The 21,061-nt window shown below is 37.9% G+C and overlaps 1 protein-coding gene across 11 annotated transcripts in view; it reads left to right on the forward strand.

Moving 5' to 3' along the window:
* The window catches only part of RBMS3 (RNA binding motif single stranded interacting protein 3), a 692,098-nt gene that overhangs the window by 281,026 nt on the left and 390,011 nt on the right, over positions 1-21,061 (forward strand). For all 11 annotated transcript variants that reach the window (XM_034662113.1, XM_034662109.1, XM_034662108.1 and 8 more), the window contains exon 4: positions 3,939-4,030. In XM_034662113.1, coding sequence (XP_034518004.1) covers positions 3,939-4,030 — 92 coding nt within the window. The remainder of the gene's footprint in view (positions 1-3,938; positions 4,031-21,061) is intronic.

Raw genomic sequence — 21,061 nt, forward strand, 5'->3', positions numbered from 1 at the left:
CACAGGCTATGTATTAAGTACAGTCCCCGTAACCAGGTATCTACGAATAAATAACACTCATTAACCAAGAGTGATTTTTTTTCCCTGCCTTCAAGTTGTGATGAGAGAAGGGAAGGATCCCTCTTTTAGGAAGGGCAGTACTGGATATGTGCTCCAGATTCTCTCACTCCTTCACTTTTCAGGAATATTATTCTATAAATTGTCCCCTTGCCCTCCTGAAGTTTTGACCTCTTGCTTTCTGCTTGATCATTCCTACCACTATTTGAATTTGCCAAGAATAATTCCATAGTGGGTGCAACAACTAAGCATTTGTTGACTAATTTGAACGAATCCACTATAGTTCTCTGGCTTCCCACTGAAATCAGCTGAGGAACACACATGTACACATACACACACACAAACACACACTTGTATGTATGTGTATGTAAACACCCGGGCCACATTACCAAAGATATTGATTTACTTTCCTGGGGGTGAGAAATGGACATTGGTATTTCTTTTTTAAGCTCCCAGGGTGATTCTAGTGTACAACTAAGGTTAAAAACCATGGTATCTCCTCTCTTAAAACGAACCAAAACAACTCATTTGACCTCCTATCACCCCTCTAGCTGACCTGGCTCTTAATTCTCCTTCCCAGCAAGATAACAGCAAGGAGGCCTGCGAGGACTCTCTCGACCTTCTTTTCTTTCTCTCTCTCTTCAGCTAGTCAAGCAGGCTTCAATCCCCACCACTTGCCTGAAGCAAATCATGATGATGACACCCACGTCCCTAAGCACATCGGACATTTGCAAGCTCTCATCTTGCTCACACTGTCCATGGCCTGTGACAGTTGATTTCTCTCTCCTTCCTGGAATACCTTCTTCCTTTGGATTTGAGACATCCTCATCCCTTTTTGGTCCCTTCTTCCTCTCTGATTCTCCTGTAGCCTCCTTTGCAATCTCCTGTTATTACCTGACACCTAAATGCTAAAGTCGTTCAAGCTCCAAACCTGGGCCCTTGGTTTCTACTTACACTAGGCATTTTTGTCTATTTCCATCTCTGTAAATCACTTATTTATGCTGTTGACCTCCTAATTTATATTTCCAATCCCATCCTCTTCTCTGAGCACCAGCCTAATATATCCAACTGCTCCTTGACATTTTTACCTAGATGTCTCACAGGCATTTCTGACTCAACCGATATTTTAATTTTCCCTCTCCCCTGTTGGATCCTCCTCCAGGCTCCCCACTTCAGTAAATCACATCTCCACCCACCGGTGGCTTCTGCTGAAAAATCAGTAGTAATCCTTATCTTCTGTATATCCCTTACTCCCAAGCCAGTCAATCTATCATCAAGTCTTGCTAATTCTGCCTCCAAAATATAATTCAAATCATCCACTTCATCCCCTCCATTTTATCGCCAGCCACCATTTGTCCGGACTGCTGTAACAGCCCTAAATCTTCTCCTGGTTCCACTCTTGCTGCCCACCTTCTCCACAACCATTCAATCTTCAGCGGAAGCCAGTTGGAGGGATATTTTAAGAAGTGCAAATCATTTCATGCCACTGCTTCCTTAACTTTCAATAATGAACACTCCATTGTTAGATTCTATATTATACGCTTTTGTTTTCTTTCAAGGATCTAACTATAGATTCATTTGTATGGTTATTAGTCTCACGTCTGTCTCTCAACTCTAAAAATGCATAAGGGTGGGAAGTGGGACTATTCTTTTCTTTTTTAAGATTTTATTTATTTGAGAGAAAGGGAAAGATAGCATGAGAGAGAACACAAGCAGGGAGGAGAGGAAGAAGCAGTTTCCCTGGGAGCAGGGAGCCCGATGTGGGGCTCAATCCCAGGACCCTGAGATCATGACCTGAGCTGAAGGCAGACGCTTAACTGAACGAGGCGTCCCGGGACTATTCTTTTTAACTCCTATCTACCATGTGCCTGGCAAAGAGCCTGAAATAGAATTTCATTACCGAATGAAAGAATGAGCATGTGAATGGATGAGGATGATTGACGAAAGCATGGGGAGGGGGCATCTTGTCAAACCTCACTTAGCCAGTTAGGCTGAGAATTCAACCACCCCATTCATAAATGTCCTGACTAAGTGAACTGCATTGCATCCTTTTGTGGAACTGTTTTCTTCTATGTCCTGACTTCAAAATCAAGGAATTTTCGAGAACTGTATCCTCTCCCTGGTGGGCTTCAGGACCTACTCAAAAGAGTCTGGAAAGTGGGGTTATAGAGTAGTTCGTTGTGTGGTGCATTTGGAAAGGGCTTACGAGGACTTTGCTTCAAATCCTGGACCCGCCAATTAAGCAGCTTGAAGTTTAGGGGTTAGTTGTGCCACCTTGCTTGAGCCTCTGTTTCTTCACATATCCTTGAATGGGCACGAGGCCAGTAAGACCTGACGTCATCATTTCCCCGGGGATCAACATGTCAACCGCCCAGCACAGTACATGGTTCAAAGGAGATAATACCTACATTTTATTTTTACCTACTCTTCCCCCTGACCCTACTTCTTGACCTATTTTGTTCTTTTTCCCCTTTCTCTTTCTGCTCTTATTTCCCCTATCTGACTCATCGTAGTGGGTGGTAATACTCCTATTCCTCACATAGTTTGAATTTTGTGGGAAGAGAAGAATTAGCGGGACTTACAGAGGAGCTTTCCCTTGGAGGAGAAACGCAAACCTCACAGCTTCTCTGCCCTGCTTTTCAAGAGCATTTTATGGTACACTGCTGTGTAACAAGTTCATTTTAGGATAACATGCTGGGAGGGAGAAAAAGAAGAAGGGATTCGAAGGGAGAAAATTAAAAAGTTAATTAAAAGAAACAACTCGGTAATTGAATTCCCTTGCGCTCTTCCTTGGTTTTGGGGGGTGGGTCACAGGGCATGGCTAGTAGGTTTGCTTTGGTAGCTCACCTCCAAACTTCTGAGGAACAAGTATGAGAGTGCAGAGTAGATCCCTGCCTGACAGATGAGGAGAGGATATATATGATGGGCGTTTTAGACATGCCACACAAAGCTGCCCTCGGACTCATTCTTGAGCTTTTTTTTATTTTGAAATATTCTTGGCAGCTGACATTACAGTGAGGCTAAGCCCCGGACTAACATCAGCTGGTTTATGGGCATGCAGAATCTCCTTTCCACCAATTCTGCTTCGTTGATTCTAGCTATTTCTCTAGGCTTACTCTGTATACACGCTCACACAGGCACACGGGCAGAGAACAGTAAAGGGAACTCCTGCGCCTTCTTCAGATTATACTCAAGTAACAAATAAGTGATGTGGGTCTATTTTTTTTTAAAGAAGCTATGAATCTTTATCCATGTAATTATTCTGTCACATATCACTTGAGAGTTAAAATAATTTATTTAAGATGTGACCATTGAGTGAGACAAGGTCCTGTGGTCCATTAGCCTAGGTATGGGCTTAGGTATCAACGAGAACTAGGTTTAGACCACAACTCTCATTCACAACATTTATTCATTCACACAGTCAACATACATTTATATATCAGATTTGTCCTGTGTTCCAGGCCCTACTGAGGTTGTTGGTGATAACTTTAAGTTGTATCAGGGCTTTTATTAACATCAACTTTTTTGAGGTTTTGAAAATTAAGTTTAGACATAGACTTTTCTATATTTTTCTGCATTTTGTGCTCCTCATTCTGCAGCAAATTCACTGAAGAAAGAGGAACCTAGTTAAATACTGTATTACTTTCCTCATCACATGAGCCCAAATCAGATCGTTGACTACAGTCCCAGTCCCCAAAGCAATCGCCAGAAAATAAGAGAGTTACAATTCCATGTTTAATGATATTGTGGTATCTTTCCTGACATGGTAAGGCCAATCGGTTGAGAGCCTTCATGGTTATTCCAAGAGTTATGAATGCAAGTGTGGCCGCAAACACACCTTGAGAGATGCGGTACTAACAAGGGCTTTTGTGTTTTCACAGGTTACGGTTTTGTAGATTTTGACAGCCCTGCAGCTGCACAAAAAGCAGTAGCATCTCTCAAGGCAAATGGCGTGCAGGCGCAGATGGCCAAGGTAAGACTGGGGTTTAGATTTTTTTCTTTTGTGATCATATATTTCTCTATTATCGTGAACTGAGTCCGAATTGGAGTTTGCAATGATTTGCATTCATTTACTTGTTAGGGAAGACAAGAAACCTTATAATAGCTTTGGCTTGGAAGAACCTGGCTGGTTTACTTCATTGTTTCTTTGTGTGTATATATTAATAAGCTCTTTTGTTATGGTGACCTCATTAGCGCTTTAATGGCACTTGTGAAGTGCTCTGTTTTGCCTGAAAAAAGTGTGTGTGTGTGTGTGTGTGTGTGTGTCTAGTGCTTTCACCAGGAAACTGTTTGGGAATAGTATGATTCTCAGCAAGTTGTCACTGGTAAATTGTGCTAAAAACCTGTTCACTCTCATGTTGGGGAGAGCTGATGGCTGGATAATGAGGTTGTCTGATTTATGCAGGGGAAGTGAGTTTACCCAAAGCATACGTTGTCTGTATTGCTAGAATTTCACTTTGGCCTTTATATATAGATTTACTAGGTGATAATCTCCTAAATATTAATAACTTTCAATACTCATTTGTTGTTATGTAGAACAAGTAGTCTGGAACATTCTATCTGAAATCATAATGCATTTTTATATTCAAGAAAATAAATAAGAGCATTTTAAATAGTTTTGAATTCTGGGGCGCCTGGGTGGCACAGCAGTTAAGCATCTGCCTTCGGCTCAGGGCGTGATCCCGGCATTATGGGATCGAGCCCCACATCAGGCTCCTCCGCTATGAGCCTGCTTCTTCCTTTCCCACTCCCCCTGCTTGTGTTCCCTCTCTCGCTGGCTGTCTCTATCTCTGTCAAATAAATAAATAAAATCTTAAAAAAATAAAAAAAATAAATAGTTTAGAATTCTGATAGCAGTGGTAGTTACAAGAATCTGCACATGTGATAAAATGGTTCTAGAACTATACATGCATATCAATATCAACTTCCTGGTTTTGATATTTTACTATAGTTATGTAAGATGTTAATTTCGAGGAAACTGGGTGAAGGGTGCATGGGATCTCTCTGTACTATCTTTGCGACTTGCTCTAAATTCTATGATTATTTTGAAATAAAAAGTTTAAGAAAATCGTTTATAGCATATAAATGCTTGATACATATCTGCTTTAAGTTAATGATCCTTTTGCAAATATATTTTTAAGTAATTTTCTGATTACTATTACTGAATTTATTTGTCTCTGGAGTCTCAAAAGTTAGGTAGAAGAGCGAACAGATCTTGAAATTCAGACCTAATGCATTTGTGCCATCCTCACGTATCCCCTTACCCTTAACTATTCCCCTAAGACCTGAGTGATATAATTACGAAGTCATCAGATTTTCAGTCATTTGGATTTTGTCCTGGTTGCAAACATTCCCTGATGATGTTGTCCATTTTCCACCTGAGATAACCACAGGTAGGATATTTGGTTTTCTTCATCTTCCATTGTCTTTTAGCAAGCTGATACCACTCATATCTGTTAATCTTTTGCTGTGGGTCACTTCCCACAAAGATTACTTTGGTGAACTCATTGCCCTTTATGATACATTAGTTGTTTGTCAAGGCTATATAAATTAGAATTTGAATTCTTTCAGCTGTGTAATGTATTCCTCATCAAGACTGTGCCTGGAAGCTTCACATTTGGTCATGAACTAAGAGGGATGAAGTTAATATTTGTAATTAATAAGGGAATTACATACATGTCTTGGTTTAAAGGTCACTTGGCAAGAGTCAAGTCAGCTGGCAACTTAAGCAAGCACTTATACCCAGGAAACAACCGGTAAAATATAGTTGCTTAGTACATGCAAAACATAAAACTTGAAATTGGACTGAAAGGCAACTGACAAAATCATTATAAAAATGCTTAGAGAAAGAAATTATTATTGGAATATTTTTGCTTTATTTTATTGATGGACTAACAAGTTTTGGAAATTGCTAGGTTGTGGCAGTTTAAAAATAATGAATATGGGGGCGCCTGGCTGGCACAGTCATTAGGCGTCTGCCTTTGGCTCAGGGCGTGATCCTGGCATTCCGAGATCGAGCCCCACATCAGGCTCCTCCACTAGGAGCCTGCTTCTTCCTCTCCCATTCCCCCTGCTTGTGACGTTCCCTCTCTTGCTGGGTGTCTCTCTCTCTGTCTAATAAATAAATAAATAAATCTTTAAAAAAAAAAAAAAGAAAGAATGAATATAGGGTGTGCAATCTCCACCGTTTCAAATGTTCTGAGAAAAAAAAATTCTGTGTAGTTCTACTTGTTGGGTAAAAATCACTATCATTTTGCACAACAGGCAAAGAAAGTTAGCATTGATTTTATAACTACTGAGGAGCCATTATGACTGTTTTTTCTCTGTCTCTGAGCATTCTGGTACACAAGGAATCTCTGTCCATCTCACTCTCTTGTGCGCATGCACACACACACACACACGTACACGTACACATCACTGACCTCTCACCTAAACAGGAGGTTATCAAAGGGAATACATTTTAAACAGCTTCTCAAAACTGTTATTCATTATAGCCAGCATTTTGATCCTTATCCCATGCCCAACACACACGGCACAATGTACAATGTAAGGAGATTCCAAGTGAAATGTTTATTTTTTAAAAAAGATTTTATTTATTTATTTATTTATTTATTTGACAGAGAGAGAGAGAGAGACAGCAAGAGAGGAAACACAACCAGGGGCAGAGGGAGAGGGAGTAGCAGACTCCCCGCTGAGCAGGGAGTCCGATGAGGGACCCGATCCCAGGACCCTGAGACCATGACCTGGGCTGAAGGCAGACGCTAAATGACTGAGCCACCCAGGCACCCCCAACTGAAATGTTTAAAGGCACGTATTTTATTTCTGGAGTTGCTGAAAGATTTCTACCTTATCAATTATGCTGTCTGTGGAGTGAATTCTTGTTCCTCTTTTTTTTTCTCACAGACTTTGAATCTAAAGCCCAGAGCTTTAGATCCACATCCCCGTACTAGAAAACTTTCAGCAGTAAATGGCTCTGTAATTTAACTACCCAGAAGCAAATAAATAGCCTCCCTTTGACAATGAAATGGAGCAAGCTTGACCACCTGTATTAGCAGATTTCTCACTGAGCTATTGGATTTCATGGCTTTTTTCCCCTTTGTCCTGGTGATAACTATAATTTATTATCATATAAACCTGCAGTCTGCAGGGTGTGTGAAACTTGCACTATATTTTTTTGCCATTTAAGTATCTACGGAATCGCCTCCTGCATCCTTGTTCTTATCAATATATAGGACGTAGATTATGGTGCTGCATTTTAAAGACTCCAGGATTTTAAAGTAAAAATGCGACAAATGATCTAGGTTCCCAATAACAACCGGGAATGAACATGAAGGTCTCAAAGGGAATCGCTCTAGCTAACTTATTCCAGTGTGTGCATATGAAAAATGCAACTGATTTGTCAACTAAGAGAAATCAAACAATAAATCATCCAGTAAGTGGTAATTGATTAATAATGTATAACCATTAACAGAGACTAACATTTTCTGTATACTTGCTGTTCTGTCAAAAAGAGTTTTTAGGGATCAAAGGAAATGTTTCTTTGAGGAGAGCAGATTTAGAATGTTTTCGTAATGCATAGTGGTTAAGAGCGTAGGTTTGGAGAGAGAGAAACTTGGCCTTGAATTTTGGCGCTGATACCACCTGGATGTGTGGCCTTGGCTAAATTATTTAAATGTCTCTTAAAGTCTCTAATAATAATACCCAGGTTATGGGACTAAGGACATCTGTCAGAATTAATTTAAAAAAATACACAAAGAATTTGGCATGGTGCTTAGATTATACTAAGAATCCAATAAATGTTAATTATTCAATGAATGTTGTTATTCATTAAACTCAAATTTGTTCCTGAACTTTCTATAAATTCTAACGTTTGCTTTAAGTGGTATGTCATTACAAAACAGTCTCTTGAGAAATATAATAAATAATGTCAACAAGCATTTTTATTATCTGCTAAGTGTCAGGCACTGTGCTAGGTGTTGGATAATCAAGTTGAATAAAACTTCTCTTATTCTGAATCTTACATTTAGCCTATCTCCTGGGATTGCTACTGGATTGCTCTGGATTAAGGATATTGGCTGTTATAGTTTTTGCCAACCTGAAAGTATTTAGAAGAAAATCATTGGCTAAGGAATGTGTCTCTGTAAGCATATAAAGAAAAGAGCCGAGGAAAAACCATCTAAGAATAGCTTTACCTTGTAGGTGTTTATTTTCTTATTAATAAGAAGGCCATAGATAGGCAGTGAAGGGCAAATGCTTTGGTGTGCCCTCAAGGATCAAGTCTTCTCTGCCATTCTTTATGGGCGGCTTTCATCTGTACATTTATCTTGTTTCTAAAGCCTAGATATGATATCCACATCTTAGCCAGGAAAAACAAAAGGACAAAGGGATCTTAAAGCTGAAGCTGAAGCTGATGGATCATTCTGGCTGATTCTGTCCTTTTAAAAGCTTTCCCAGAATTCTAACGTCAGAACTTGTGTTTACATCATCATGACCCCAGCTGAGTCATATGGTTTCCCCCTTAGCGGCAAAAGAGTCTGGGATTATGAATAATTTAGCTTCCTCGCCTCTAGTAGAGAAAAGTAAGAATAGTTCATCTTTTTGGCTGTCCAACATCCATTACACTGTTCCTCCCATTTATGCATTTTGGGTAGCATGCGTTCATTCCTTCCGCAGAGGAGCCTAGCTCAAAGCCTCATCCTATAATCACATCTGGCGATGCCATCATCCCCAAAGGGCTCAGACACGCTGCTTCTCATGGCTTAGCACTCATAAGCTTAAAAGATGAGCTATCTGTCCCAATTCCCACAGTATAGAACAGTAGAGAAAAGATAGGATACATGAAAATAAAGGAAGACCACCGTTTAGGAACAGGGAGAATGAGAAACAAGCAGAAATCACCAGTACCAAATCCTGGGGGCAGGAATAGAATTCTAGCTTTGTCAGTGCATAAGTTCATTGGTTAGCCAGTCATATAATCTCTGTCTGCCTTCCAGAGCAGCATTTCTTGCCCGTTATTTCCCATGGCCTCACTGAGACCTCACTGAAAGTTTGCACAGCTTTAGAAACTGAGTTTTCCTGAATGTAAATTTGTAGGCTCTGGAATGGCTCAGCATATTGGATGTTAGCAATTATTATCAGCCAAGCCTTGAGTTATCTCAAGTTTAGCAGGCCTCTTTCTTATTTTCTGTCTGTCAATTCCAAACACACGTAAACAGAACATATCTCTTTCTAGATGAAAAGTCCACAGAGAAGGAATCACCCCATCCTCGGGGCCCTTACAAAACGCTTTTTCAGGAACAGTGATGTTATTCCAATCACCACCAACGGTGATTCACCTCACTGTGGGATATGTAGAATAAATCGAAGTTAAGCAATTGCAAAAGAGACCAAGTGTCCAAGTGAACGTCAGACACGTCAGGGATAGTATAAAAATCCCATGTCAACTATGGCAGAGAGCAAGACTGGGACCAGAGGAAAGGAATTCTCTTCCATAAATCAATGACCTGAATCGTAGTTCTCGTTAAGGAAAAAAAAAAAAATTAAAAATGAGTGATTTTTTTTTTCACGAGATCAGAAGAGATAAAAAATGAAAAATCAATGAATACAGAAAAATAAATTCTGTAAATTCAAGTATGTATATGCATAAACTTAATTAAAAAATACATTACCTCAGTGATTAGTACATAACCCTAATGGTTATATTCTAGAAGAAGAATTTTAGTTAATGAAGGAAGGCCTACATTATAGAATATTCTAGAGAAAATTTTTTAAAATTTAACCACTAGCCTCATGATGTGGCTTGTTATCAACTGAAGAGACTCTTCTGATTGCACAGGCACATGGTGGACTTCATCAGCCAGACTCCTGTCATCAAAGGCCCTATTAATAGTCTCTGCTTTTACCACCCCTAGGTATATGAGAGTAAGCAGGTTATTTGACATCCATGGGTCACTACAGTGGGGTCGGGCCTCCTGGTAATTCCGCCAAACAAGGAAGCTTCTCAAAGGCTCTTATACAGGAAGGAGAGAAGCGTTGTTCAAAGGCAAGTTCAGTTGTCTATAGAGTTGATACTGCTTCCTGAGACGGGGTGGGAAACTCAATCAATACTGAATAATGATGGGCATGTTCTGGGGATGCTAATATCCTAAAATACTGTCCAAGTGTTTTTGTTTTGTTTTTTTCAACAAAAATCAAAGGATCAGAGAAGCCTATATACTATCATTTGTCCATATTCCAAAATGTTTCTCAGAGGGATAAGGGGTATAGACTAATATTTAGGTAGAAATCACTTTCATTCTCTTAGTTTTTCAACACATTTATATTGAGTACCTGCTAGTACCAAGATTTCCCTACATGCTAAACACATAGCATTGAGCCAGTTTTATGAGGATTACATTATTCTGGTGGAAGGCAGAAAATAAACAGAGATACCACATATTAATAAGAAGTGGCTCTAAAGACAATTGAAAGAGGTTAAGGATACTAAATATATGGGAGACAAGGATGGCGGTTGATGGGCTGAGATGCATTTTAGATAGAGTGGTGATGGAGAATCTCTCTGATGAGGTAATATTTGAACAGAGATCAAAAAGAAATGAGGAGAGCAAATTACAGTATAATCTCATAACAAGAGATTGTTATGAAAAAAATTTTCTTTAGTAATTCAAAATAAAGCAGACTTTTCAGTGAGCTAACACATCTGGACTTTGTTATCATCTCTATCCCATACCTTCCTCTTAATAATGGAAGAGATGGATACACCACCATCACCTCCTCCTTTCTTTTTTTGTGGGAGTTCTCTGGTTTCAATCTATCACAATGGTGCATTTCTCAGAAGGTATTTTTTCATATGAACTGAATTCTAATTGAGTCAGTAAATATTTTCTTCCAGTACTTAACTTCTTCAAATAGTGTTGCTCTGTTGTACTGGGGGATGTAAAGAGATGACAAGCTACCCTACACCACTGTTATGAAATGTTCTTTAAATAACTGTAATTCCAAAGAGTGGCTGTCCAATGTTGGTTTTAACACAGTTCATTACTCTTGGATGACTGATGCCATGTAATGAAAACCCTGCTCTGTGTCATTTCCTAAAATGAATCTTGGTGTCACATGCTCTTGTGAAAGACATTTCCAGCAGAAGAACATCTCTCGCAAACACCAAGTATTATTTTCCTCATGATGGAGATTTTTGAAGTTGTCAGTAAAAGAAATACTAGTGGTTGGTCTTTCACATGTCTGTAAAATATTTGTGAGTGTCTGCTTGGTTGGCTATGGCAACTTACCTCATTTTTATCCCCTTGAATCCTAATGCTGAATGCAGGGATACAAAACCCAATATTGAAATTGTCAGGGTTGATCTTAATCCTATTTGTTAATTATTTAAGTTTTTGAAGCAGAATCCTCTGATGTTAAATATTTATATTAGCTTCTACAAAATCATTTACATAATCAGGTTGTGGGTGCTACCCTGTGCTTTTGCAAGGACTCCACTATATTCTCTTTGGTGAAATGGTAGAAATGTGCTCTAATTGAATTTCCTGCTTTCCTAGCATTTGACAAAAATACAAATCAACGAAAAAATTTACCTTAATTTGTGTTGTAAATCGAGGTCTCTTCCAGGTGTCCAGATACTTTTTTACTGCAGGCTGTCTGTGGACTACAAGTTCTCTTCAATTTGCAAAAAATATCAACTCTTTCATCCTACCTCTCTGAACAGAATGTGTCCACAGGCTGATCTCAATCGATGGCTTATTTCTTGATATCCTGTTAAGAAGTAATAATGAACAATCTCCATTCATGGCTTTAATCATTTGTTCTTACAGTTGGAAGGAAAAGATCCTGTCTCTGGTCACCATTGTGGATTGAATGGACCTAATTCAAAGCATCACTTTGTCCTGTGTAGATTCTGATCCCATTGAAAAAACAAAAGAACAACAAAGCGACGAAACAAAACAAAACTATCGATTCAATTGCTGGTAGTACTGTGTGCCTTAGATTGATGAGGAAAATGAGTCTTTAAAAATTGAATGCCAAATTTAGATTTAGCCATCTAGTCACAGCAAGCGCCAGAGAACCATGGGGCTCCCTGGAAAGGGATAAAGGTGTGTTGTATCACTAGGCCTAGAAGAAGATAGTGAATGTGTTGTCTGCTGGATCGCAAGGAGAAGGGAGGGAGCAAATGAGTCACCCTTACTGAGTTCTTGCTCTTAAACTCACCAGTCAGGTAAATCATCACTCCTCCCACCTGGGAGTATTACGTAAGTGAACAAGTAAGAAAAAGGCCAGGAGTGTCACACCATTATCCTACCATATGAAAATACTGTCAGAAGAGATGGAAACTTCCCTGGATGGGCAACTCTAAATGCTTTCTGTATCTTATTTTGTAGTCTACCTTAAGGAAAATTCTTGCATGAATTGTAACGTTAGAATTATATATGTATTCTTAGTAGTTTCACATCCTAGCATGGAGAAATCTATTAAGTACTGAGGCATGTGATCTAGCTTGTTTGCACATATACCACTGGTATGCTGCGGGAATCTCTTCAAGTCCCTTAACTGTATCTATTCTGAAAGAGGCAAGGAAACAGACAACAGGATGTAGGGAGTAACGGAAATTACATTTATTTTTCTTTTAATTGAAGTATAGTTGACATAAAATGCTATACTAGCTGCAGGTGAACAGTATAGTGATTGGGCAACTCTCTCTCTCTCTCTCTCTCTTTTTTTTTTTTTTTTTGACAACTCTTTATGTTATGCTGTGCTCACCACACAGGTAGCTACCCTCTATCACCATACAACACTTACAATACTATTGACTTTATTCCCCACGCTGGACCTTTCATCCCCATGGTTTATTCTTTCCGTAACTGCAAGCCTGTACCTCCCAGTGCCTTTCCCCTATTTTGCCCAGCCTTCCAGCCCCCTCCCCTCTGGCAGTCACCAGTTTGTTCTGTTTTCTTGGGTCTGCCGTTTCGTTTGTTTGTTTGTGTGTTTGACTTTACATATAAGTGAAATCATATGGTATTTGTCTTTCTCTGTCTAATTTATTTCGCTTAGAATAATACCACCTTCCTGCTTTATGCTCGTGAAGGAGTTAAGTGTTTTTATAGTTATTACCATTTAATCCTAACTAAGATCCTGAGAGGTAGATATTATTATTATTTTTTTAAAGATTTTATTTATTTATTCGACAGAGATAGAGACAGCCAGCGAGAGAGGGAACACAAGCAAGGGGGAGTGGGAGAGGAAGAAGCAGGCTCATAGCGGAAGAGCCTGACGTGGGGCTCGATCCCATAACACCAGGATCACGCCCTGAGCCGAAGGCAGACGCTTAACCGCTGTGCCACCCAGGCGCCCCGAGAGGTAGATATTATTATCTCCATTTTACAAATGAAGAAATAAGGATGACCTTTCACAATGGTAGCCAATGGTGATGTTAGATTTGAACCCAAGCCGATTGGGTTCCAAAGCCTTGTTCTATCCAAGAAAAAAATTGTAAAACTGCAAATGCTTCTCTCTAGTCTCTTTAGTGGTGCTTGGATATTTGATTTCTTTTTGTCCCCCAGCTTTATTGAGATATAATTGACATAAGGCATTGTGTCAGTTTAAGGTATATAATGGGATGGTTTCGTACACTGAATATACTGCAAAATGATTATCACAGTAGGTTAGTTAACACCACGATCACCTCACATAATTGCCACTTCTTTTTTTTGTGGTGAGAACATTTCAGACCTACCTTCTGAGAAATTTTCAATTTTATGATGCAGTATTATTAACTATAGTCACCGTGTTCTACATTAGATTCCCAAACTTACTCATCTTATAACTGGTATTTTGTACCCTTAACATTTCTTCATTTCCCCCAGCCTCTAGACTCTGACAACCATTATACTATGTTTCTGTGAATTCTGCTTTTTAATATCCCACATATATATGATATCACACAGTGATTGTCTTTCTCTACCCGACTTATTTTACTTAGGAAAATACCTTCAAGGTCTATCCATGTTGTCAGAAATAGCAGGATTTCCTTTCTTCTCACAGATGAATAATATTCCATTGTATATATAAACCATATCTTCTTTATCCATTCATTCATAGATGGACATTTAGGTTGTTTTTATACCTTGACTATTGTGAATAATGCTGCAGTTAACATGGGAGGGAAGATACCTCTTTGCCATCTTGTCATTTCCTTTAGATATATACCCGAAAGTGGGATTTCAGGATCATAATTCTATTTTTTTTAATATATTTTTAAAAAGATTTTATTTATTTATTTGACAGAGACAGACAGTGAGAGAGGGAACACAGCAGGGGGAGTGGGAGAGGAAGAGGCAGGCTCCCAGTGGAGCAGGGAGCCCAATGCGGGGCTTGATCCCAGGACCCTGGAATCACTCCCTGAGCCGAAGGCAGACGCTTAACAACTGAACCACCCAGGCACCCTATTTTTTTTAATATTTTGAAGAACTTCTATGCTGTTTTCTGTAGTGACTGCACCAATTCACATTCCAACCAACAGTGCACAAGAACTCCTTTTTCTCCACATCCTCACCAACACTTGTTATCATTTGTCTTTTTGATGATAGCCATTTTAATGTGTGAGGCAAAATTTCATGGAGGTTTTGTTTACATTTTCCTGATAATTAATGACGTCAAGCATCTTTTCATGTACTGTTGTCCATTTTAATGTTCTCTTTGGAAAAACATATTTATTCAGTTCTCCTACCCCTTTTTTAAATTATTTTTTTAAATTTCTTTTGCTGTTGAGTCAGAGGAGGTGCTCATATATTTTGGATATTAACCCCTTTTTAGACAGATGACATTTGCAACCAATCTATCCCATTCTATTGGTTGCCTTTTCATTTTGTTTTTTGCTTTGTGGTGCGGAAGCTTTTTCAGTTTGTTGGAGTCCCACCTATTTCTTTGTGCTTCTGTTCCTAGTGCTTTTGGTGTCATGCTCAAAAAATTGTTGCCAAGACCAGAGCCAAGGAGTTTTTCCTTACATTTTCTTCTAGGAGTTTTATGGTTTCTAGATTTATCTTTAAGCCTTTAATCCTTTTCAAGTTAATTTTTGTGAGTGATATATTATAGGAGCCCAATTTCATTCTTCTGCATGTGATTACCCAGTATTCCCAACACCATTCATTGAAGAGATGATATTTTCTCCAATGAATATTCTTGGCTCCTTGTTAAAGATTATCAGACTGTAAATGCTAGGGTTTATTTGTGGGCTCTAGATTATCTTTCACTGATTTATGCACTTATTTTGATGCCAGTACTATACTATTTGACTACCATAACTTTGTAATATAATTAAAATCAGAAAGTGTGATTCCTACAGATTTGTTTTTCTTTCTCAAGATTATTTGACTCTTCAGTGTCTTATGTGGTTCCATTTGATTCTTGGATTGTTTTTTTCTGTTTTTGTGAAAATTACCTTTGGAATTTTGATGGGGATTGCATTGAATTTATTGATGGCTTTGGGTATTATGGATATTTTAACAACATTAATTATGTCAGTTTGTGAGCATGGGAAACCTTTCTATTTATTTGTGTTTTCTTCAATTTCTTTCATCAAAGTTGTAGTTTTTAGTGTCCATAGATCTTTCATCTTTTGGGTTAAATTTATTACTATTTTATTCTTTTTGACGCTACTCTGAATGGGATTGTTTCCCTTATTTATTTTTTGGAAAATTCATTGTTAGTGTATAGAAAAGCTACTTTCTGTATGTTGATTTTGTGTCCTACAACTTTACTGAAATTATTAGTTTGAATAGTTTTTCAGTGGAGTCTTTAGGATTGTCTATATATAAGATCATATTATCTGTAAACAGAGACAGTGTTACTTCTTTTCCACTTTACATGCCTTTTATTTCTTTTTCTTGCCTAATTACAGTATTATCACACATTATTATTATACAGAAATTCCAGTGTACAAATTTTGAATAAAATTGTGAGAGTTGGCATCCTTGTCTTGTTCCTAATCTTAGAAAAAATTTTCAGCATTTCGTCATTGAGTATGATGTTAACTGTGAGCTTGTCATTTATGGCCTTAATTATGTTGAGGAATGTTCCTTCTATTTCCATGTTGTTTAGAGTCTACATTATGAAAAGTTGTGTTTTGCCAAATGCTTTCTCTGCATCTATTGAGAGATACTGTGATTTTTATCTTTCATTCTATGAATGTGGTGTATCACTTTTACTGATTGTGTATGTTGAACAATTCTTACATACCAGAGATAAGTTCCACTTGATTACGGTGTATAATACTTTTAATGTACTGTTCAATTTGGTTTGCTAGTATTTTATTCTCAAACCTTTGCATCCACATTTATCAGGGTTATTGGCCAATAGTTTTTTTTTTTTTCTTATAGAATTTTATTGGGCTTCATATCAGGGTAATGTTATCTTAGCAAAATGAGTTTGGGAGTGTCCCCTCTCTTTGAATTTTTGGAAGAGTTGAAAAGGATTGGTATTAATTCTTCTTTAACTGTTTGATAGACTTCACCAGGGGAACCATCTGGCCCTGGGCTTTTCTGTGTTGTGAGATATTTGATAACTGATTCAGTTTCCTTACTTGCTATTGGTCTGTTCATATTATCTATTTTTTTTAGGATTCAATCTTGGCAGGTTGTTTCTAGGAATTTATCTACTCATTCCAGGTTATCCAATTTATTGGCATATAATTGTTCACAGTAGTATCTTATGATCTTTTGTGTTTTGTGGTATCAAGTGTGATGTGCCCTCTTTCATTTCTGATTTTAATTATTTGAGTCTTCTCTTTCTTTCTTAGTCTAGGTAAAGGTTTGTCAATTTTTTTTATATTTTCGAAAAATCTAGCTCATAGTATTGTTGATATTTTCTGTTGTACTTCTGGCCTCTATTTCATCTATCTGCTCCATTCTTTTTATTTCCTTACTTGTATTGACTCTGGGCTTATTTTATTCTACTTTTTCTAGTTCCCTGAGTGTAAAGTTAGGTTGTTTATTTGAGGTTTTTTTTTTTTTCTAACATATTCATTTATCACTATAAACTTGACTCTTAGAACTGCTTTTGCTGCATCCAATAAGTTTTAATATGTTGTTTAATTTCCACACATTTGTGTATTTTCCAGTTTTCCTCCCATTACTGATTTTTATTTTCATAACATTGTGATTGGAAAAGGTACTTGGTAGGATTTCAGTCTTATTAAATTTATTTTGATGTATTTTGTGACCTGTCATATGACCTATCCTAGAGAATGTTCTGTGCATACTTGAGAACAATATGTATACTGCTGCTGTTGGATAGAATATTCTGTATATGTCTGTTAGGTCCATTTGATCTTAGGTATATTTTAAATCCACAGTTTCTTTATTGATTTTCTGTCTAGATGATCTATCCATCATTGAAATTGGGATAATGAAGTCCTCTACTATTGTTGTATTGTGTCTATTCTCCCTTCAGGTCTGTTAGTATTTGCTTAATATATTTAGGTGCTCCAACTTGAGTACATATCTAGTCATGATTGTTATATCTTCTTGATAAATTGATGCCTTTAGCATTATACGATGACCTTCTTTGTCTTTTGTTACCATTTTTTGTTTACACTTTATTTTATCTTATATAAGTATAGCTCTCCCTACTCACTTTTTATTTCCACTTGGATTGAATACCTTTTTCATCATTTCATTTTGAGCTTATGTGTGTCCTTAAAACTGAAATGAATCTCTTATAGGCAGCAAATATCTAGGTCTTGATTTTAATCTATTCAGCCACGCTAAGCCTTTTGTTTGGAGAATTTAATCCATTTACATTTAGAGTAATTATTGATAGTTAAGGACCTACTGAAGGCATCTTAATTGTTTCCTGGCTGTTGTGTAGTCCCCGTGTTCTTTTCTTCCTCTCTTACTGCCTTTCTTTTTGAATTGATGATTATCTTTAGTACACTTTGATTCTCTTCTCTTTATCTTTTGTTTTTCTACTGTAGGTCTTTGTTTTGTGGTTATCATGAAGCTTACATAAAACATCTTATAGATACAACAGTTTATTTTATACTGATAACAACATAACTTTGACTGCATACAAAAACTCTTTTACCTCCTTCCTTTTATGTTTTTGATGTCACAATTTACCTCTTTTAATACTGTGTAGTCACTAACAAATTATTATATTTATATTTTTATTATAATTATTTTTAATTATTTTGTTCTTTAACCTTTGTACTAGAGTTAAGTAGTTCACACAACACCATATTACAGTATTAGAGTATTCTGAATTTAACTGTCTACTTACCTTTACCAATGTCTTCTATATTTTCATATCCTTTTATGTTACTAATTAGTATCCTTGTGTTTCAGCTCGAATAACTCCTTTTAAGATTTCCTATAAGGCAGGTTTAGTGGTGATGAACTGGCTCAGCCTTATGTTGCCTGGGAAAGATTTTACAGCTCCCTAATCTCTGAAAGACAATTTTATCAGAAAAAGTATTTTTGGTTGGCATGTTTCTCTTCATTGTTTTTGTTTTTTGTCCCTGCCCCCTTCCCCCATCCCCAGCACTTTAAATATATTATCTCACTTTCTCTGGGCCTGTATGGTTTCTGCTGAGAAATCCACTGATAATCTTGTGGAGATTCCACTATAATTTACAAGCTTCGTTTTTCCACCCGTTTTAAGATTCTCTTTGTCTTTGATTTTTGACAGTTTCATTATAATGTGTTAGAGAAATCACTTTATTTTTTATTTTATTTTATTTATTTATTTGATAGAAAGAGGGAGAGAGAGCGTGTGTGCACAAGAGCAGGGGGAGGAGCAGAGGGAGAGAGACAATCTCAAGCACTCTGTGTTGAGTATGGAGCCTGATGCTGGGCTCAATCTCATGACCCTAAGAACATGACCTGAGCTGAAATCAAGAGTCAGAAACTTAACCAACTAAGCCACCCAGGCAACCCTAGAGAAGATCACTTTAAATTATATTTATTTGGGTACCTATGAGCTTAATGAACTTACATATCTAAATCTTTCCTCAGATTTGGGAAGGTCTCAGTCCATATTTCTTTAAATAAGCTCTCTGAGCCTTTCTTCCTCTCTTCTCCTTCTGGAACTCCAATAATTTGCAGACTGTTTATTTGATGGTCTCTTATTGTTCATCCATGCTCCCTCACCTTTATGTATGTATGTATGTATTCATTATTGTTGTTGCTGTTCTCTTTTGACTGGATAATTTCAAAGGTCCCATCTTCTACTTTGTATATTCTTTCTTCTACTTGATCCATTCTGCTCTTGATATTCTCTATTGCATTTTTTTTTCATTTCATTCCTTGCATTTTTCATGTCCAGGATTTCTGTTTCATTTGTGTTTAATGACTTCTATTTCTTTGTTAAACTTCTCATTTTGCTCATGTATTGTTTTCCCGATTTTGTTGAATTGTCTTTCTGTGTTCTGTTTCAGCTCATTGAGCTTCTTTAAAGCAGCTATTGTGAATTATCAGGTAAATTGCAGATCTTTGGGGTTGAATACTGGAAGACTATTGCAATCCTTTTGTGGTGTCATGTTTCCTTTATTTTTATGTTCCTTAAATTTGAAGTAGTAATCATCTCCTCTAGTCTTTACTGACTAACTTGAGGTAGGAAATGCCTTTCATTAACCCTGCTAGGGATTCTGAGGCTTTCTTAAGACGGTCTCCAAATATGCCTGCTCTATGCTTCTTGCTCCCTCTTGTGGTGGAATTCTTGAGCTTGTATGCCTTCTCTGGATCCCACAATGCACCAAATTAGGTACTGATAACCTCTCTTTTGCTTTCTCAAGGGTGGAGGTAAAACTCAAGTTTGTGGTATCTTCCTGGCCCACAGATTTGGGTTGGCTTTCTCTGTGTGCTCACTAGCTGTCTATCTAAACTCACTCTCACCATCATCAGGAACACACACAGGGTATGGGGTGTGCCTGTGTGTGAATGAGGTGCTCAGAGTGCTAGGGCATGAGACTTGTCAGATAGTTGAGGGGTTAACAGATGAGGCATCCAAAGTACCTTGTAGGCTTATTTCCTGTTGGAGTCCACAATGTAATTGTAGGACCTGCGTCCCTTTAATGCCCTTTGAAAATCCAATCTGCTACTCTCCCAGCCTCATCTCACGCTCCAATAATGCAGCTGTGACTTGATACTCTAGATGAGCAAGAGAGAAGTGGACGTCTTTGTAGGCATCTCACACAGCTGGAGAAGACGGATACTCACTCATGAACTCTCACTTTCTGTCTTGGGTGATATCACCAGCTAAGATGGTCTTTCTCACCACTGAACTGTCCTACTTTGGTAGAAGGGTGACATGGGTAAAGTCAAACTGTTTCTCTTGCACTCTCCAGTGCATCCAAAACACATAATTATTATTATTATTATTTTTGCTTCAGTGGTATGCTAGAAATTTTAACCTGGAAAACTGGACTTCCACAAAGGCTTTCTCAGCCATGGGTGATTATCTAAGACAGTGTTCTCCAGTGGCTCCCAGACCACAACTGAGGGGGGCTGGAACTGGTTCAAAAGCCACTGCAGTGTCCAAAGGTGGGACCAAGGTCTCTATGCCTATTACCTGATACATGGGTAGGTGACACCTTCTGGGTCCCTTGGTGTATGCACTTTTGTCCATGGACAGTTGCCAAATTACTATTGTTGAGGCTGCATGGATGAGGGGCATTATATTGGGCCATGTTGTGATGTCACTCCCTGATTTTGAAAATGAAAAAAGCAGATTGGCAAAATCATTAATTCAGTGGGCTTCAGAATCTGTTAGAGTTCCTGATTTACACAGTAGGAACTTAATAAATCTTTGTTGAATGAATGAATGTCCAGTATAGGTTATTGTAATAATTCAACTCTGATAAAGTGTTGTGATTGTAAACTAACTTTTGCTGAGGGATATTTCTTTAACTCACTCCTAAACCAGTTATATGGGAGGACATAATCCCCAAGCCCACCAAAAATGGCTCAAGGTAATTGTTTCAACTATTGATGGGAGTGGTGGT

This window comes from Ailuropoda melanoleuca, chromosome 6 (genome assembly GCF_002007445.2).
Source record: "Ailuropoda melanoleuca isolate Jingjing chromosome 6, ASM200744v2, whole genome shotgun sequence".
NCBI classification, from domain to species: domain Eukaryota; kingdom Metazoa; phylum Chordata; class Mammalia; order Carnivora; family Ursidae; genus Ailuropoda; species Ailuropoda melanoleuca.